The sequence below is a fragment of the Natrix helvetica genome (genome assembly GCF_964273705.1).
Source record: "Natrix helvetica genome assembly, chromosome: 2".
In the NCBI taxonomy this organism is placed as follows: Eukaryota; Metazoa; Chordata; class Lepidosauria; order Squamata; family Natricidae; genus Natrix; species Natrix helvetica.
This window is the reverse complement of record NC_138552.1, coordinates 84259163-84279746: the sequence shown is the minus strand read 5'-3', so window position 1 is coordinate 84279746 and position 20584 is coordinate 84259163. Positions and strand designations below refer to the sequence as shown.

Below are 20584 nucleotides of genomic sequence, written 5' to 3'. Positions count from 1 at the left end.
TTTGTGTTCAGCACCAGCAATTGTTCTTTGCAAACTACGCATTATGCTTTAGTTTTGTGCAGGAACCTAGGGTCATGAGTCACTTGTTCCAATGAATAAAGTGGTTGCCTGTTGCTTGTTCAACAAACAACGATTAAAACAAGAGGCTTAGGGAGATGTGGGCATTCAGCTACTACTATTTTTGGTCCTCTTATTTCTTCCATTGCTGCTTTTCCAATTCCTGGATGTTTCTTCCCTGAAGAATAATTAGAAACAGAATAAGAGAGTTGGAAGGGACCTTGGAGGTCTTCTGGTCCAACCCTTGCCCAAGCAGGAAACCCTATATTATTTCAGACAAATATTGTCCAATCTCTTTTTAAAAATCTCCAGTGTTGGGGCATTCACAACTTCTGGAGGCAAGTCGTTCCATGATTAATTTTTCTGTCAGGAAATTTCTCCTTAGTTCTAAGTTCTCTCCTTGATTAGCTGCCCTCCATTGCTTCTTGTCCAGCCATCAGGAGCTTTGGAGAATGGGTTGACCCCCCTCTTCTTTGTGGCAGATATTGGAACATTGCTATCATGTCGCCCCTAGTCCTTCTTTTCATTAAACAAGACATACCCAATTCCTGCAACTGTTCCTCATATATTTTAGCCTCCAGTCCCTTAACCATCTTTATTGCTCTTCTCTGCACCCTTTCTAGAGTCTCAGTATCTCTTTTATGTCCTGGCGACTAAAACTGGATGCAATATTTCAAGTAAGGTGTTACCAAGGCATTATAAAGTGGTGTCAATACTTCAGAGGGATAGATCTTGATTCTATCCCTCTGTTAATGCAGCCTAGGACTGAGTGGCAATGTGTGGGCAAGGGGAGCAGGGGGCTTTGGAAACGGCCTGTGGCGCATAAAGGTAAAGGTTCCCCTCGCACATATGTGCTAGTCGTTCCTGACTCTAGGGGGCAGTGCTCATCTCCGTTTCAAAGCCAAAGAGCCAGCGCTGTCCGAAGATGTCTCTGTGGTCATATGGATGGCATGACTAAACACCGAAGGTGCACGGAACACTGTTACCTTCCCACCAAAGGTGGTTCATATTTTTCTACTCACATTTTTACATGCTTTCAAACTGCTAGGTTGACAGTAACAGAAGCTCACTCCATTATGCGGCGCTAGGGATTCTGAACCTCTGAACTGCCGACCTTTCTGTTCAACATAACAGCCCTCATAAAATGGTTGGTTTAATCTCGGTGTGCTTGTGCTTAAATTCCCAAAGAGTTTAGAGTACAGGTAGTCCTTGACTAACAAGAGTTTGGTGGCCTTCATAGTTACAACAGTGCTGAAAAAAGTGACTTATGACCATTTTTCACACTTGCGGCCTTCACAGCATCCCCATGATCACATGATCAAAATTCAGATGCTTGGCAACTGGTTCATATTTATGATAGCTAGTGTCCTGGGGTCATGTGATCCCCTTTGCCAACCTTCTGACAAGCAAAGTCAATGGGAAAGCCAGATTCACTTAGTAACTGTATTAGTGACTTAATCATTGGGACGATTCACTTAACAACAGCGGCAAGAAAAGTCGTCCAACGGGCAAAACTCTCTTAACAAATGCTTCACTTATCAAGATACATGTTGGGCTCAATTGCGAAATCCTGAGTGCAAGGACCCCCTGTATCCCTTCCTCACAACAACCACAACAACCCTGTGAGGGATTTTACTGAGAACTAGCTCCCGCTGGAAGCTTCGCGGCTAAGCGACAGAGGACGATACACCCTCAAAAGCCCGCGCGCACGCCCTCTCCACCCCACCCCTCATCGCTGCCTCGCGGGGGGGGGGAGGCTTTGGCCAGCACGTGCCGCTTTGCCGGGGGGGGGGGAGGGACAGTGGGCGTGGCTCCCATGGTTGAAGCCGGACGGCGAGAAGAGCAGAGGTTGGTTTGTGTGCATGTGTGTGGGTGCTCGTCTTCGCGGGAGCGCGGCCGGGTTGAGCCGGCGCTCGTCTTCTCACGTGGCCCGGTAAGAGGCGGTGGCAGCGATCTGCCGGCCGGCAACTCGTCCGTTCTCCTGACCTTCCCCGCGTTTGCTTCTGGGCGGGGAGGTCGGGCGAGGGAGTCCAGCAGGCATTTCTTTCGGCGAGGGAGGGAAGGAGCCTCTCGGCGGTGGGAAGGCTGCAGCGTTTGCGGCAGGCTGGAGAAAGTCCGAGGAAGGGAGCCGGAGAGAAAGGCGAGCCCCCGCATCCCTCCACCCGATCCACTTGGTTTCTTGAACCCGGGGCGTCTTCGGCAGGACCCAGGTGATTGCCCCCGTCGCCCTTATTTCGGGGCGAAGGCGGCAGCCCTTGCTTGCGTGAACTTTCCACGCGAGGGGATGGGTGGGATGAAGAACTTCCTCCCGCGAAGTTCCCGCAATAATAGGCTCCGCGATTAGGGATGCTAGTAAAAAGGAGGCATGCCGTTTGAGGGGTCCAGGGGGGCTTTTAAACCTTTTTGGGAGCCTCCAGCGCGACACTCTGTATCTCCTCGGGAGTAAGAAGGGAGAGCGAAGGGGATGATTACTTCCTAGATCAGTGCGGGCCCTGCACCAAGCATAATTACGTAATTTTAATTACTTCTTTTTTTAGTAGTGGATCTGCAGGGTGGCTGTGGACTCTGGCTTTTAATCCTAAGAGGGTGAGAGATAACCTGGTTCTTCTTGATGGATTCCCAGAGCTGAATTGGAAATTTTGGTTTGGAATTGGTGTGTGCGTGTGTTGAGGGTTTCAATGATATCATTTTGGGGGGAATAGTTCATTAGAAGCAACTGTAAGGCAATAGTACAAGAAGCCCTGTTTCTGCACTTCACTGTAATCAGTGTGTTACCAAAAGTGCACAGGAATAAGAGTTGAAAGAGAACAAACAACAACAAAAAGATAATTAACTCCTTAACTCTAGATATATTTAAAGGAATAGTGTTTTCTGGAAAAGAGAAAATTTAATTTAATTCTTAGGTTGTATATTTACCAACAGACCTGCGGTAGATAGCTAGGGATAGATACAAGGAAATGTGGAAGATGTTTACATTTTCTGCTTTATTTGAAAGCATAGCAAATATCAAATTTTAACTGGGTATGTTAATTTGAAGATTGATTCACTACTTAGATACTTCTAAAGTACCTAGGTGCCAGTTTATTTAGACTTTGGTTAGAGTTAGACCTATCTAACAAAAAAACTAAAACAGCCTTGTGTTTTAGGTAAATATAGAAATGAGACAGAACATCTTTCCATTTTGTTTCCCTGACAATATTTAAGGTTCATTCTTAATATAACAATGAATTTATGCTGGTTAATTAATGCACATAAAATCAGCTCAATAAATTAAGCATGACAAGAAAAGTAATAAGTAGAAAGAAGCTATTATGAAATTGTTGCTCTGGAATCATGAAAGAAAAAGATTCTGATTCTTTTATAGGAATTAAAGAAATAGAATCAAGGTTCAAATTTGCAATGAAAAATTAGCTTTTGAGATAATCCCAAGTTTCCCAGCATGCATAATATTAAGAAATACTGGATAAATTTGTTTTTATTGTAAACCTATTGCATATTATAGCACATTAAAACTTTAAAGAAGTGTGTGTACAGGACAATGTTTTTAGGTGCACCTGATGTCAAACATTTCTAAACTGATGAAAATATTTATCTTTTTAATCACAGCCAAGGCATGAGCTTCATAAATCCTTGGTTCAGAGAAAACATCAAAGTACCATTTAATTGAAGAATAAAGAAAGTATGAAAGAAAAACCTATCGGACTCTGAATTCTTGCACCACAAACAAACTTACTTCAAAAATGGTTCAGTACAAAAATATTGCTGCTCATTTTCTTGAAGAATGGTGTCTGCAGGAGCCATTGCTTGGCTTTAAGAAACATCAGCATATAAGGAAAAAAAAGAGGCTGATTCGGATAACGGGACTTTTCCTGGGTATTATGGCTGTGAGCACACTCTCACTTTCAATTAGTGCCTTTTTCCAGTTGGAACCTTATAGCACAGAGACCATCAGCAGTCTGGAGAGTGAAAAATCCAAGTCCGTGCGTCAAAGAACTCTATTGGACTACCAAGAACGGAATCAAAATGATACTCTGGGTTCACCTATTTCTTTGAAATTAGCAGATGATAACCACACAGAACATTCTCAGGGGGACTACCCAACAGATCTTTTTTCTCTGGAGGAAAGACGGCGGGGTGCTGTGATCCTTCATATCATTGGAATGGTTTACATGTTTGTAGCCTTAGCTATTGTCTGTGATGAGTTCTTTGTTCCTTCACTGACAGTCATCACAGAAAAACTGGAAATTTCTGATGATGTTGCTGGGGCAACATTTATGGCCGCTGGTGGCTCAGCCCCAGAACTCTTTACTTCTTTAATAGGAATCTTTATATCTCACAGCAATGTTGGCATTGGAACCATAGTTGGATCTGCAGTATTCAACATCCTGTTTGTGATTGGGATGTGTGCTTTATTTTCTAAACAGATTTTGCACCTTACTTGGTGGCCACTCTTTCGGGATGTATCCTTTTACATCTTAGACTTGATACTGCTAATCATCTTCTTTTTGGATAATTTCATTAGGTGGTGGGAAAGTTTAATATTGCTGAGTGCATATATATGCTATGTGACTTTCATGAAATTCAATGGGCAAGTAGAAGAATTTGTGAAAAGTAAACTTAGCAGCAACAAAGTGGATGAAGTGTCACCAGAACCTGATGGAAAGGTTAGTTATTGCAAAGAAAAATTATTGTAGTTATTAATGAAATCATTCTGTAGCCACACTTACATACCAAAAACATACCATTGTTATATTGCCCTGATTTTTGTATGCCAGGAGCAGACTATTTTAATGTTTTTATCTAAATAACATTTCATCTGAGTTTTGTGTCTACAATTGTGAATCAATATGTGGTTAACAATCGCAAAGTGTTTAATACTGATATAAATTTTTTATTTTATTTATTTTATTTACATGTCAAACATGTACAAGATAGCAGGTATAGGTATAAACATAAACAAAGGAAGTAAGTACAGATAAATGGGGACAGTAATACAGAGACGGTGGGCACGCTGGTATGCTTATGCATGCCCCCTTTAGGTTTTTATCAAAAACTGAATCTCAAAGATAAAGCATGTGTAACTAAGACACAATATATAAAGGCACAAGGAACGTATCAAAAACACATTGAAGTAATAATAGGACAGTTTCTAAAGGCAAGCAAAGTATAAAACAAGCTCATATAACATCTGAATGCTATCACTGTTTGCTTCACCTTAGTAAATAATGAGGGTAGAATTTACATTGATGAAGAAAAGGCAGTATAATTAGCTATCCTGCTTCCAAATAAATGCATAATGTGTTGTGATTGTGTTATGCTGCTCGATTTATAGATTATGCCAATCTGATAAGCAGACTTTACAGTTTGCAGTTCCGTTTTTGATCTTCTATGGCACAAAATGTACTACTCGCAAATATTGTATGGAGGAAAAAAGTTTATTACTCAGAAGATGTGGTCTAGTATTTCCCCTATATGTCAGAGATACTTGTTAGACGTTTTCTGCAAATGTGAAGATTTCATGACAAAAAATATTTGGCTGTTCTGGGAGTTTTCACATCTAGGTTACTTATGTGTGTAATTCATGCCTCAGTTTCTTAACATTGGCCTAATTGAATTATTTGTTAGATAATTTTGGAAGTGCAACTGATTATTGTAATTGAATGGACCTGACCATTCCAGTTTTGTATCTGAGCTTTTGTGTTCCATAGAAAGTCTACATTCCTTTAGGCTTAAAATGACAACTCACATTCATTTCAAAGGGATTATAAGTTATTTCTATTGTTATGGCTTAGTTTGATTGCAGGTGTATTTGTGACAAAAGATAGATTTCTCACTGGAGATGATGTAATTTGACATTTCTTCATGTTTAAGTAATTCAAGATACCTTTTAATAATGTTTAAGAGCAGTTAAGTATCTCTAACCCTAGTTTATTGTTTAATTATTGCGATCAAAGATAGCAAAGATAGGGAACATGCATGCCACTAGGAAGAAGGCTTGCTTGGATGAATATTTCTTTAATCAGTTCTTACCCTGGTTAAGGAACTAAATTTGGAATTTTTTACAATGTGGAAAATTCTGATTTGGGGAAATTATAATGAATACAGAATGAAGAACTGAAAATTATTCTGGATAAGAGGGTTTGCTATACTCGAACATATAACTTAATCCCACTAAGAAAATCAGGGTTTCAAAAAATGTTTATTGCTAGATGAATACTCTTGCACTGAAATTCTTCAGAATAAACACATAGTTGCAAGGTTGTTAAAATAATTTGGAGAAAGATTTTGATTGATAAGGATTTATATAAGATAAAAATCTTTTATATTCATGATTTTTGTATGGTTACTGTAGCAAGCGCAAACATAAACCTTGCACAATGACAAATTTTTGACTTTTATCAAGTACTGAATATTATGGTTTTAAGCACCAGGAAAATGTAAAATACAGTTTTCCTTGTATGAGGTTACATTTCCACCATGAGCCTAATCTATGACTGTACTTGGGGTTGATAAAATATTTTATTCTCTGTTTGATTTATATCCTGCTTTTCATTCAGGAGTTTATTAGTCAAACTGGCTACTGATGTGGAGATTTGGTATTAGTGTGAGGATGTCATTCACTGCATTTTAGTACTGCTGAGTAGTAGAGGGACTTTTTTTAGGCTTGAGGTGGTGGTTAGGCTTGAGGTGGTGGCGCAGTGGTTAGAATGCAACACTGCAGGCTACTTCTGACTGCTGATTGCCAGCAGTTCGGCAGTTTGAATCTCACTAGGCTCAAGGTTGACTCAGACTTCCATTCTTCCGAGGTCGGTAAAATAAGACCCAAATTGTTGAGGGCAATATATTGACTCTGTAAACCGCTTAGAGAGGGCTATAAAGCACTAGGAAGTGGTATATAAGTCTAAGTGCTATTGCTATTGAGTGATTGAATTCACCATAATGTATAATGTGATGCTTCCCTTACTTCCTGTAATGGCCTACAAAGTTATGGTTTATCATTTATTGTGGTTGATCAAGTAATATTTTGTCTTAGAAGAGCTTTACAATGGACACTGTTAATCCATTTTTAAATTTATACGTGAGGAGTACTGATTTTTCACAATACAACAATAAACATTATGAAGGTGTTTTTACATCAGTTCAAACTTATGTACATCAGTTCAAATAGCATTCACAAAGAAACAATGAATCCTAGTTAAAATATTAACAGAATACCAATAAAAATACATATTATCCATATTTGACATAGCAACAAGTGATAAATGTGCAATAACAAGGACATAAATGCTTATTTAAAGAAGAAAGTATTTAGGTTTCTATTAAAATCAACCCATGATTTTAATCTACCCTCAGGCCCTGGATCTACCTTTTTCTAATCTAGGTCTCCTTTCTTGATGACACTCATAATATACCAAATAGGATGCTTGGAAAGCCTACGCATAATTTCATGGAGAAATTATTATTTCATGTAGGCAAGACCCATGCCATGGAGAGCTTTATATGTTAAACACTTCAAATTGAGCTCAAAAAGCAAGAGGAAGCCAGTGTAATTAAGCCAAAACAGGTGTCATGTTCCCAAAGGGAAACACCAGACAGAAGTTTCTGCATTCTGGGTTTATTGCATTTTCCCAGTTTTCTTCAATTGCATTCCCATGTAACTGCATTGCAGTAATCTATTCAGGAATAAATCAGAGGTGGCATTCAGCAGGTGCTGACCAGTTTTGGAGAACTGGTAGCAGAAATTTTGAGTAGTTCAGAGAACCGGTAAATACCACTTCTGACTGGTCTCACCCCCATTTATTCTCTGCCTGAATCCCAGCTGATTCGGAGGAAATGGGAATTTTGCAGTAACCTTCCCCTGGAGTGGGGTGGGAATAGAGATTTTACAGTATCTTTCCCCTGCCACGCCCACCAAGCCACACCACACCCACCACACCACGCCCACAGAACCAGTAGTCATTTTTTTTTAATCCCACCACTGGAGTAAATCACAAAATTCAAGTCAGCTCTACTCCAGATAGAGTAAAGTTGATAACTCATACAGCTAAAAGAAAAGTATCCTTAACCCCTATTTCTAGCCAAGTACTCATGATAGTATGAGATCAAGCAGTACCCTAAAGTTACACACTTCTTTGAGTGGAAATGCAATCCTTGTCAATGCAAGGAAAATGCCTCTTGTACTAGAGCAGGAGTGGCAAACTCTATTTCATTGAGGGCCGCATCAGAGTTATGTTTCACCTCGAGGGCCCAGGGTGGGTGTGGCCAGCTCAACATCACTCGTGTTCGGGGCCCTGTGGTGGCCCAAACACTCTGCCAGTAAAAATGGGCTCTTGAGCTGTGACAGCCTCCTGCAACCCTCTGCCAATGAAAATGGAGCTTGAGTTCCCTTTTTGCTGGCAGAAGCACCACGGGCCGGTCCTTCACTGTTTCCAGTGATCTGGCCCCCAGGCCTTGAGTTTGACATCCCTGTACTAGTGTTATCACGAACAACCAAACCCACTAGATCCAAGTTTATGTTTCATCAGTACCACAGTCTGGTCCAAGAAGGAGCTGATTACAGGGACTAATGCACCGTGTGAAAATAGAAAGAAGAAAACAGAAAATTGTCTAAATCCAGCTTTATACCTCCTGACAATCATACCCAAAGGTTTCATATAAATATTGAAGAACATAGGAGATGGAACAGAACCCTGAAGTTCCCTAGCAGCTCTAATCCCCTGATATTGGACTCCAAAAACTGCCATCGAGATAGGAACAGCACCATGATAGTCTCTGATCTCCAACTCTCTAGTACTCCAAAAGGGCTTAGTGATCAGTAGTATCAAAAGCTGCTGAGAGATCCAGGGGTGCTGGCAGGGAGATACTTTTCCCGCTACAGTCTTCAGTAGATCCTCTGTCCGAACAATCAAAGTTGTCTTCTTGGCTCTCTCCTGAAACCAGACTAAGACGGCTTCAGATAACCAGCAGTGTTTGGAATTGGTCAGCCACCTTGTTTAAGAAACTAGGTTACAGTTATTGAAAATGGAGGAACTGAAGTTGTTTGTTTCAATTGAGAGTGCTCCTATGCTCCTAGGTTATACTTAGAAATAAGCTCTCTGAGACTTAATGGAATTATTTTCATAGAAGTGTTTTAGTGCCTTAGGTTCTGGAAAATCTTTTGAAAATTTGGTCTTAATATATATAATGCGGGTGGAATTTGTAAAGCTTGTAACATGGTATTTCTGTCTTCTTGAGCAAGCATTACATCAGAACTGGCTTCAAAAGCGATTATTGAAGTGGTAGTTTTTGCAGGGCAGATAATGTGCCTTGCAATGACATCTTTTATTGACTGCAGATTTTATCCTGTATTGCAAGGTCACCGTAGTAGTCAATGACAACTGTAAGGTAATATTGTGATGAAGAATCAAGAAGAATTTATTTTGATTACTAAGTATTTCTGTATTCTACAGAGTCTTTAATTTTTAAAAAGCAGCAGCAGCCCATTATAAAAAATAAAAAAATACATTCATTTGGCAGTACTTCTAGTTATTTACAGCATGGAGAACTGACCAGCTAAAGTTCTTTATTTTGGATCTACAGGTACCCAAAATGCCCTGATATTTGCAAACCTGGAAAGGTGTTAGCCAAAGAAAATTGTTGTGCGCATAATCCCTGACCTCCCGTCCTTCCGACGTGCCCTAAAAAGTTGGCTTTTCCAGCAAGCCGGCCTGGCCTGTTAATGTTAATTTTAATTTATTTTAAATGTATTGTTTCTTTTTAAAAAAATCGGTTTGGTCTTTTGGGAAATGGGTTTAATCTTTTTTTAACTTTTGTGATGTGTGTTTTTAATGTTGTACGCCGCCCTGAGTCCTTTTGGAGAAGGGCGGCATATAAATCCAAATAAACCTAAACCTAAACCTATTTATCTTTTAAGACTATACAGTAACCTGGGAGAAGGTCAAGAGAGTTCTAAGATACCTAATTAAAGAACCAAAAGCCTAAAGGGTAATCCTAGCAACAAATCTGCAGCACTAACAAAATGTACACAGTCCCAATTTTTTAAAAAAGAAAAGAAATAAGCTGAAGATATTATGTACAAAACTACTGGTACAATAGACACTCTAAAAAATGATCTAAAAACAAAAGTTGAGGAAGAATTTAAACATTCTGAGTATGCTGGATAGATTTACATTTAATTTTAATATTTGGTGAAATCTACGCCTGCGTGGAATCATAATACTTCAGATCTATGTATTACCTAGAATTAAACCATTTAGAGTTCATTTTTTAAAATCCTCATAAATTTGTATGAGATAGAAGCTTACATTAATCATGTCTTTTTATTCAACAGCTCTAAAATGTTTTGTACTAATCAGTTTTTAAATAACAGAAAAGCTAGTTTCTTACGGTAAATGTAAGAATGTGAGAAAAAATGTAATTCTTGTTTATCACGGCTGTGAAAAGTTGCCTTCATTTTGTTTACAAAGCGTTGGTAAATAGAGGATATTAGCGTATTGTATAAACTGACCAGAGGTGTAGTAAGTTGGAGAGTTACAGGTTAAACTCCAAGTGGCAGGAAAGGAAGCAGCTTCATTAGACAGTTTAAAGAAACTCTACAAGTGGTGGGACTTGATAAAAATGCAAAATGGGAGGATAGATAGTTACAAAAGGATAATGGTTATTGCACGTGGCACCGGTTAATTGCAAAATTGCTTCTCATTCAGTATAATCAAACTATAAAAGTACATGGAGAAAATTGGAAAATTATGTTTCATAGGGATCTTTGAAAAAAATATCACAAGGGAAGCAGATGGGAGAAAAGTCTATCCATATCACTTTTTCCTTGTTCTTCATAAAGATACTTCCTTGCCAACAATCATCAAAGAAATAGTCCAATATAAGGCTCTCCCCTGGAGTTAGTGCCAGCATTTCTTATACTGCTCTTTCTCTTTAAATTATGTTTAAATTCTCTTTAAATTTCTCTTACGTTAAATAACTTTAAATGTAAGTCATTCCCAATAATGTTTTAAATATGTCTCTTCATAGAACCTTTGTTTCAAAATTGACTGTTCCCCCAAAACCCACCCAAGAAAGCCGTGATAGCTTCAACAGGTTCTATAGGTTTGATTGTTTACAAAAATACACATTTTTGACAAAATTTGTCCAAGCTATCCCCAAAAAGTAATTCTGAAAGATTTTCTCATTATTTCACTTTTTTTGGTTTAGCATCTCCTGATTACTTTTGAATAGTTTGGTTTTAAAAACCACTTTTAGTTTGCTGCATTGTTTTCAGAAACATGCATCTGCAAGAATCACAGAGTGAAAATATTCTGCTTGCCCACATAAATGTTTTAATTATATAAATAATTACATACATTCATACATATATAAATATACATAAATATCTAAAGTGATAACTTTGGGAAAGTTTTTACAGTAAAGGAAATGTAAAACAGAAACAGTTTATTGTATTAGTATATGTTATTCTCTTTCAGCTAGCCACTCTTAATTTTCACCAGAAACATTAAATTTGCTAGATATAATGAAACATTTAAATTTAAATATTGGCTGTTTTTATAATAAGTAACAGTTGACATCGACTTTTATATGAGCATACTTTTACTTGCATAACAAGACTTGCCCTTGCTCCCCTCCTCCCCTTCTCATAATCCTCTCAAGTAGATTTGGTGTGGGGGAATCCATTCTGCTGGCAGATGCATTTCCATCAGCAGGTAGAGATTATTGAATAAAATTAGTAGTGTTTCATTTTGGTATTTGATGAAATTAAGTATTATTATTCGTTGCTCAGTAGAGGGGTGGATATCCAAAATATATGTTGACTTTATCAGGACCAACCAAATTATATAAAAGCATAGGCACTTCTCAACTGTTCTAGAATTGTTCAATAGACAAAAGTTACCAGTCCCCTCCCATATGAATATAATAATATACACATTTGCCTAAGAGAAAATTGGGACTTGGTTCCAATTAGTCACATAAAGAATGAACTATAAGTTAAACAAATCAGTTTACCCCACAGTCCTATGCTCTTAAGTATTAAGTTCAGTGGAACTGACTTTTAAGGTAAATAATCATAATTCCTCATTTCTAATATTTGACATATTACCGTGGTTCCCTGAAAAGACAGTCTTATTTTCTTTTGACCCCTGAAATAAGTGCTTAGCCTTATTTTTGGGGAGGTCTTATTATTTTTGAGCTGCAGAAAGCCCCTTAACCTCGGCCCGTCAAGTTTCAACACCCCTTGGGGTTTTTTTTCTAAAGGGTTGGGGGTGCAAAGGTCTTGTAACTTGACAGCTTTAAGACTTGCGTGCTTCAAATGCCAGAGTTTATGAGCCAACATTTTGGTTGCTAAGCAAGAGTGTTGTTAAGTGAGTTTCATCACATTTTACAAGTTGGCCACGCCCACCCAGTCACATGGCTGGCAAGCCACTCCCACCCAGTCACATGGCTGGCAAGCCACTCCCACAAAGCAGGCCGCACCTACAGAAGAGGTTCTAAAAAAATTGAAACCCATCACTGGATCAATTCCATAGTTCTTGAGCTTACATCAAAAGGATTAAGAACAAGGAAGTATATGGACCATTAAATCTATCTTACTTCTTCATATTATAAAACTATATTTTTTTTCATTAAGCAAAGCCACTCACTTTATTTTTTAAATCTTAACTATTTAAATTTATTTACGTAAATACTTTAATTTTAAATGTTACACATCAGAACATAACTTGAGGGAATGAACTATTGATACTGTGCAGGGGTGGGTTCCAGCAGGCACTACTGCCAGTTTGCTTGTGTACATGCCACACCACATGCATGCACAATACAATTAAAATTGTTCTGTGCATGCACAGAACTGAAAAACAAGATGGTAGTGCCTAGGCCCCGCCCAGAGAACCGGTTCGGGGGTGGTGGCAGGCCTGGGTCGTTGCCAGTTCCAGCGACCCAGGCCACCAAACCACTACCACTTCTGCTGAACCGGGCTGAACTGGTAGGAACTCACCACTGATACTGTGCCAACCTAAAAAGTGATCAATCTTGTGGATAGCTAGAATTTTGCTACTTTATATGCACTTAACCTTCCACTGTAATCTCTATAGGTGAACTCAGTTGTGTTCTCAGGGTTTGTAATATCCAAACCTACTAATAATTCTTGAACGTTATAGTTAAAACATCAAGAAAGCATTAAGTTGATGGATAAAATTCTAGAATGTAACTGTATATGTTATTTATATTAAAATGAAATCATGCTTGAAAAATCGCAATTTTTTTTTCCATTTCAAACTGGAGAAAAAAGGAACATGGAAATGAAGCAAACTTGCCTGGCTTTTAATTTTTGCTGGAAAGCCATTTCTATGTTACAAATGTCCAGTTTTTGAGTACTGAACTACGTGTGAAATATTGTACCTTCGTTTAATCCAATTGTACAGTCAGAAAGGCATATTCTATAAAGTTAAGTGAAGCAATGGCTTAAAAGCTATAGTTTTAATGATTAATGAAGGCAAGTGAATCAATAGAATAAATATTCTATATTCTTAAAAATGTATATTTAATATCTTTAAAATGCTTAGTGTTTGTATTTGGATTGCATGGCATTTCCCGGTAAGGCATTAGTTGCAAAGTACAGAACAATGGTATCAGAAGCACTTTGTGCACTTTCTGCAGACCTCATTGCAAAAGTAGCTATTTCATGTTGGATAGAAGACAAGGTTTTTTTCAAGCATTCTTATAGTCACTCTATAATATGCTTACAGATATTACTGCAAGATAAAATAAGGAACAATTTCAACAAAAGACAAAAGAAAAATCTTAACATGTTTACAAAGACAAATTTTGTATGGTGACAAATTAATTTGGATGGATGGCAACCGACTAAAACTCAACCCTGCCAAGACGGAGTGGCTGTGGCTTCCGGCCTCCCGGTTCAACCAGGTGCTTCCATCTCTGGCCATCGGGGGCGTCCAACTAGCCCCCATGGAACAGGTGTGCAATTTGGGCGTCCTCCTGGATGCCCGATTGTCCATGGATGATCATGTAACAGCCGTGGCTAGGGGGGCGTTCCATCAGGTTCGCCTGATGCGCCAATTGCGCCCCTTTTTGGACCGGGATGCCCTACGCACAGTCACCCATGCGCTAGTGACGTCTCGCCTGGACTACTGCAATGCTCTCTACATGGGGCTTCCCTTGAGATGCACTCGGAGACTACAGTTGGTCCAGAACGCGGCCGCGCGGGTGATTATGGGGAGGACTAGATACTCCCCTGTAACACCTCTCCTGCGCGAGCTGCACTGGCTTCCTGTGGTCTACCGAGTGCGTTTCAAGGTTTTGATTATGATCTTTAAAGCGCTTCATGGCACAGGGCCTAGTTATATGCAGGATCGCATCCTGCCCCACACATCCCTACGACCAATTCGCTCACACAGAGAGGGACTTCTCCGGGTGCCGTCCGCCAAACAGTGCCGGGGGGCGACACCCAGGAGCAGAGCCTTCTCTGTGATGGGCCCAGCCCTGTGGAATGACCTCCCCCGTGACATCAGGATTACTTCCGATCTCCGCTCCTTCCGTGTACAGCTGAAGACCCACCTCTTTCAATTATCTGGCCTGGCTCAATCGTAATTTCTCTTATTCCTCCTAACTGTTTTTTAAATTGTCTTTAAATATTAATTCTTAATTGCATATTGGGTTTTTACAATTTGGGGTATTTTAATGCTGATTTTTAGCTGTCTAAATGATGAAATTTGTTACCTCCTCCGTGTATGCGTGTATGTGTGTTTTGTATTTATGTATGTTTATGTGCTGTTATATATCTTTTATGTTTTATGCTCCATTGTACGCCGCCCCGAGTCCTACTTGGAAAGGGAGCGGCTAATAAATCCAATTATTATTATTATTATTATTATTATTATTATTATTATTATTATTATTATTATTATTATTAATCACCATTGGCAGTAAGATTTGCCAAGTTGTAAGACACCAATTAAATAATATTATTTAATATTAAATAAACAATATTGCATGAAATATCAGTATCCTTAGGTATCATGGATTATCTTCAACCTTTTATTTTTAAGATATATTAGAAAAAAATTAAAATCTCCATCTCAGGTTCATAAGAAAAATAAATATTCTTTTTTTATTTTATTTTGATGAATAAAATCTTGACTGAAAAATAAATGTGACTAGTTTTTGAAACTAGCATGTAGACGACTAGCATTTAAAAATTTGTGCCTTGATTACATTAGATGTGTTTTCAAGCACCACCAGAAAGTATTATATTACAAGCTACATCTAGATACCAATTTGAATGTATTTATTTGAGAAAACCCAGCTGAATTTTCATACTCCATTCTCCATTCATGTTGGTTTAAGTTGGTTTTTAACTTCTCTGATGTATTTCTAGCACAGATACATTTAAATTAATTATTTGTGAAATTGGTACATAAAATCTCAATAATTTGGTAAGATTTTCAAATAAAAAATATTAATAGAAGAATCTTTTAATGAATGAAAAAAATAATTCAGAGACTAGCACTTACCTTGTTACTATGATTCAGATAATAAAAATACTAAACAGTGCAACTGATATTAGCAGCCCAATTGTTTTTCATGATTTATTGATGTACATTCTATATAGAAATAATACAGTCTTCAAGCAAACAATATGTATCGTGGAAATAGAGCAGAAAATAAGCAATATGTTATGAACTAGTATCATTGTCAAGAGAAACACTGATACCTAGAACTCTCTGAGGTAATTATAGATTAAAAACTAATTACATTTGGAATCAGGCTGCTGAGCTATGATTTTGTCATAGCTTAAGTAACTGCCATATTAGCAGGCATTGAATGGTTTCATTTGATAGCAGTTCTGCCAGTTTTAGTTTATTTAATGATCAAAGGAACGGACATCAACAAAGATTGGAAAATGCACATTCTAATTTCAATTTTGTAATGTCACCATTGTGTTCAAATGAAGCAACCATAACAGAATCAGATTCCTGACCACTTCCTTGTCATCCAGATTATATAGAAAGTCAACTTGTCCCAGTAGAAGCCTTTGTGCACTTTTCATTACTCCCAGTATTATTAGTTTTAAAAAAATCAATTGAGAAACTATGAAAGGTATCATTTTATTGAAAGTAGTAGAAGCTGTATTATAATTTGTTCCATAAACTGCTTTGAGATTAAAAGAGGATAGATATAAATGCTAGGAAAATAGTAAATGGAGATGGAACAATAGTGATCAGAAAAATGAATGTTATAGAGAAACTTTTAAAAAGTTAAACATATTTATTTGAAGTCCATGGTCAGAAGCATTAGAGATATTATTTACAGCTTTCTCTAGATTAATGCCAAAAAGTTTCCACAGCATTCTACATTTTGCTTTTAGTTTCTGTCCCAATCCAAATTGAACCTATGGGAATTCAGCCATTACTATAAAATCACTGCGCAAGTAAATTATTAATGAGAACATAAGCAAAAATTGAATTTGAATAACTTAGTACAAAGTTATGGTACAAATGCATCTTTATTATTTTATTCATTTGAGAAATGGAAAACGTCGAGTGAATTATATCTGACAAAATCAGTGGAATGTGCCAAAAGATTCTTTAAAAAAAGGGAGGGGGGACATAATTTAATAATCTGTTTTTAAAGAACTATATTGGCTGATTCCAACTCTCTTAACACTCCGGCTTTGTAGTACCACCTTCCATACATATTATATTATACAAATCAGATTATACATATTATATTATACAGATCATACTCTAAACAAGGTAAGATTACAGGAAGTTGCTATGACCTTTTTTGCCATAGGTGTTAAGCAATTCACTGCAGTTGTTAAGTGAATCATGCAGTCATTAAGCAAATCCGTCTTATTCCATTGACTGCTTATCAGAAGGTGGCTGGGAAGGTTGCAGTTGATAATTACATGACTTCCATATAAATAAATGCCAGTTGCAAAGCATCCAAATTTTGACAACATAACTGGGGATAACACAACAGTCATGAGTGCAAGGACCAATAACTCATTTTTTTCACTGCTGTAACCATTTGCTAAGCAAATGGTTATAAATTAAAGATTGATGGTATTGTATTATTGTTTTAATAACTTACGGTAAATGGTACTTTTTATTTCAATTATATTTGCAGCTCACAAGATTCTTAAGATTTGTTCAAAGCTATAAAATTTTGTGATTGAGTGGAGATTTAAATCTACTTCAGTTGGATAAAACTCCAATAAATCTATTAAAAGTAAAAACCTATTAAAGAGGATAAGGAAGTTACATACTTGTTAAAATTTTAACCCCTTTTTCAGTTTTAAGATCCCAAAGAGGGTGGCAATTAAAAGTTGATTACTATAAATCGAAACTATTAGAACATGAGTGACTCAGTAAAATAATCTTAAAATAATGTTTGGAAAACTTAAAAATTATGATACAAGCTATCAGCTGGATCAGAAAGCAGAGTAATATCATTTTAACAAAATATCTCCTGAAATATAATCCAGATGTACCCCTTTTAAGAGCCATTCCTACAGATAGTCCTTGACTTACAACCAGAGTTGGGACCGGAATTTTAGTTGCTAAGCAAGGCAGTCATAATAAGAGATGACACGTGACCACCTCTCTTAGCAGCCACAATCCTGGTTATCCCCGTTGCCATTGTTAAGCAAATTTTACCAATTATTAGCTGAGGACTCATCCCAATCCAAGCCATTTTGGGCTTGGCTCCTCCCATTTCTGAGCCTCAGTAAGGTAAGGGTCAAACTGCAACTCCCTCTCCTTATCTCTCCCCCCCCCCATGTCTATGCAGCTCTGTGGATGTTTGCCAGACCCCAGGAAGCCTCATAGTTGTCTTCACCACCAAGATGATAGATGATAGATATATAGACAGATAGATAGACAGACAGATAGATAGACAGATAGATAGATGATAGATAGATAGATAGATAGATAGATAGATAGATAGATAGATAGATGATAGATAGATAGATAGATAGATAGATAGATAGATAGATAGATAGATAGATAGATAGATAGATAGATAGATAGATAGATAGATAGATAGATAGATAGATGATAGATAGATAGATAATGGATGATGGATGGATGTGGGTGAAGGGAGGGAGGAGGGAAAGAGAGGGAGAGGAGAGGGAAGGAGGGAGAGAGGGAGAGGAGAGGGAAGGAGGGAGAGAGAGAGAGAGAGAGCGCACATCACATGAGATACTGCTGTTGATCCAATAACACTCTTGAAGAATTTCCAGGCAGTGAAATAGATTGGGAGGCAGCTAAAGTACATGTAGCAGAAATGTCAGCAAGAAACTGAATGAAAATTGGTTAAAGAACATTGTTGGACTTTTTACATAGCAATAAATCCTCTATGTCTGAGAATAACTGTCCCAAGGAAATACCTGATATGATTCAGGGGCATTCAATTATGCTCCATAAATTAAATATTGGTGCTTATGGTTCTTTTGTAAGGCACTTTGTGGATAAAAATCACTTGCCTCAGTGCTAACCTGGATGCCATAGTTGAGGCAAGTTCAACTTAGAGATCCATTGCCCCATCTGGTCTGGATTTGTGGAATCATTTTCAGCTTGTGATAATACTTAAAGCTACACATTCAGCCATGTGCACTTATGACCCAGTCTGTCATGACTGATTTGATCCAGCCAGAGAGATTAACCAGACAGATCCAGACTGTAATAAATACATCTTTCAGGAAGAGATGGGTGTCAGATACCTTAAAAGTATAATCATTGTGCCTGTTTTTCAAGAAATCCACACTGGGTCTCTTTCATTTTCAAAACTATAATCCAATTGCTAGTACTTCCTAATATTCCCTTTGGTGGAACATCTTCATGAAGGTAGTGGCTATTCAGTTGTAGGCTAAGCCTCTAAACCGTATGCTTTGTAGATCAATCACATCAGTGAACTAGAGGAAATAAGACTGAATTTGCACAATATATTTAAGTGGACCATAAATTAAGTAAACATGTTAAGGCACAAACTCAACCTAACCAACATTAAAACAAAGTTGTGCAGATGCAGCAACGTGATCGTTACCTGACCTAATTAAACATGCTGTATGAACCCAACCACACTAAATTAAGTAAAGTTGTGGAGCTGTTCACATTCAGTAGTGTCATTGCTGAAAAGAACTGGAAGTAAAATTCTTGGTAAGAGAACATTTGCATTTCCTCTTGACACAAAATTCAAACTAAATTCAAGAAAAAGCATTTTAAAACAAATCTCTAATTGAAACTTAAAAGCAAATACTTCAGGACCATGGAGAGCTGCTACCAAAATAAATACAGTATATGGGGCAAAGAACTCTTGGACCTTAAAATATCGTATCATGCCTTTATATACAAAAATAATGTTGGATTCATATTGGTCTTCTCATTTGTAATAAAATTATACCAGGCATATTTTAGTCTCTTTTACAAGAAGTTTTCTAGTTATGTTAATTAAACTCTAATGGGAAGAAATAAGTCAAATACTGTTTATAAAAATAAAACTAGAGATCAGGTCAGCACAGATACTGCTCACAGTTGGTCACCTCTGAATTTGCTTAGGGGAAGATATGTTCCAGATGTGCTGCAGATTAAGATAGAGATGTGTGAGATTAGTTTGATCTCATGCCAAATGCCTACTTATCTTTTTCATTTTCAGTTGGAGAAACAGTTGATTTAACTGGCTCTGAAGCCCTCAAGCAAGAGTGATTTAAACAGCCTAATTAAGATTTTACATACATATGAAATTTACCAACAGTTCCATGCAAAATTTCTCTTTCAAAAACTTGGTTATTTACATAGAGGGATGTGATGGAATATATTAAAAGATGCATTGTTCAGTTTCTCAGATTATCCAAGAGTTCACTGGCTATCTTTCCCTCCCGTTTCAGGCATATCCATGTTTATATTTAATATCCAACAACAATTGATATTTCTCAACCTCAGATCCTTAGACCAGTGTAAGGAAGGCTATTCTGAGGGATTATAAAATCTAATAATAAATAGATAAACAGGTAATGACATTAGAAAGATCTAGATGTTCTGTAGCTTTTATTTCCATAATTTTGTAAAATTTGTGGAAATAAAATATCTGTTTGTGTAATATCCTGATCAAATCCAATGACAATGAAGTGGGGAAAATAAGTCTCTAAATTTGGCATAATCAAGCTAAACATAATTAACATTGAAAGTGTATGAAACTGCCTTCAAAGATGCAGTAGAGCATAGGGAAGTGAATAAAATAACACTACATTTTCATTCTTAGTATTTGAGTCCTAATTTTAGAGGCGGTTTTGAACAAATTGAAAATATTTTTTAAAAAGTTTATATATATATTATTTTTATTATATATATATATATATATATATATATATATATATATATATATATATATATATATATATATATATATATATATATATACATACACATACATACATACATACACACACACACACATATACATACATACATACATACATACATACATACATACATACATACAT

The 20584-nt window shown here is 37.2% G+C and overlaps 1 protein-coding gene across 2 annotated transcripts in view; it reads left to right on the top strand.

Annotated features, from left to right (window-relative positions):
• The first annotated feature begins 1964 nt into the window (after positions 1-1964).
• Positions 1965-20584, top strand: part of SLC24A2 (solute carrier family 24 member 2) — an 84970-nt gene continuing 66350 nt past the window's right edge. The window contains exons 1-2 of one of the 2 annotated variants that reach the window (XM_081945939.1): positions 1965-1990; positions 3664-4721. In XM_081945939.1, coding sequence (XP_081802065.1) covers positions 3798-4721 — 924 coding nt within the window. In that variant the 5' untranslated portion in view covers positions 1965-1990; positions 3664-3797. Of the gene's footprint in view, positions 1991-2079; positions 2268-3663; positions 4722-20584 lie in introns of those variants that run through there. The other variant, XM_081945938.1, reaches the window with a different exon arrangement.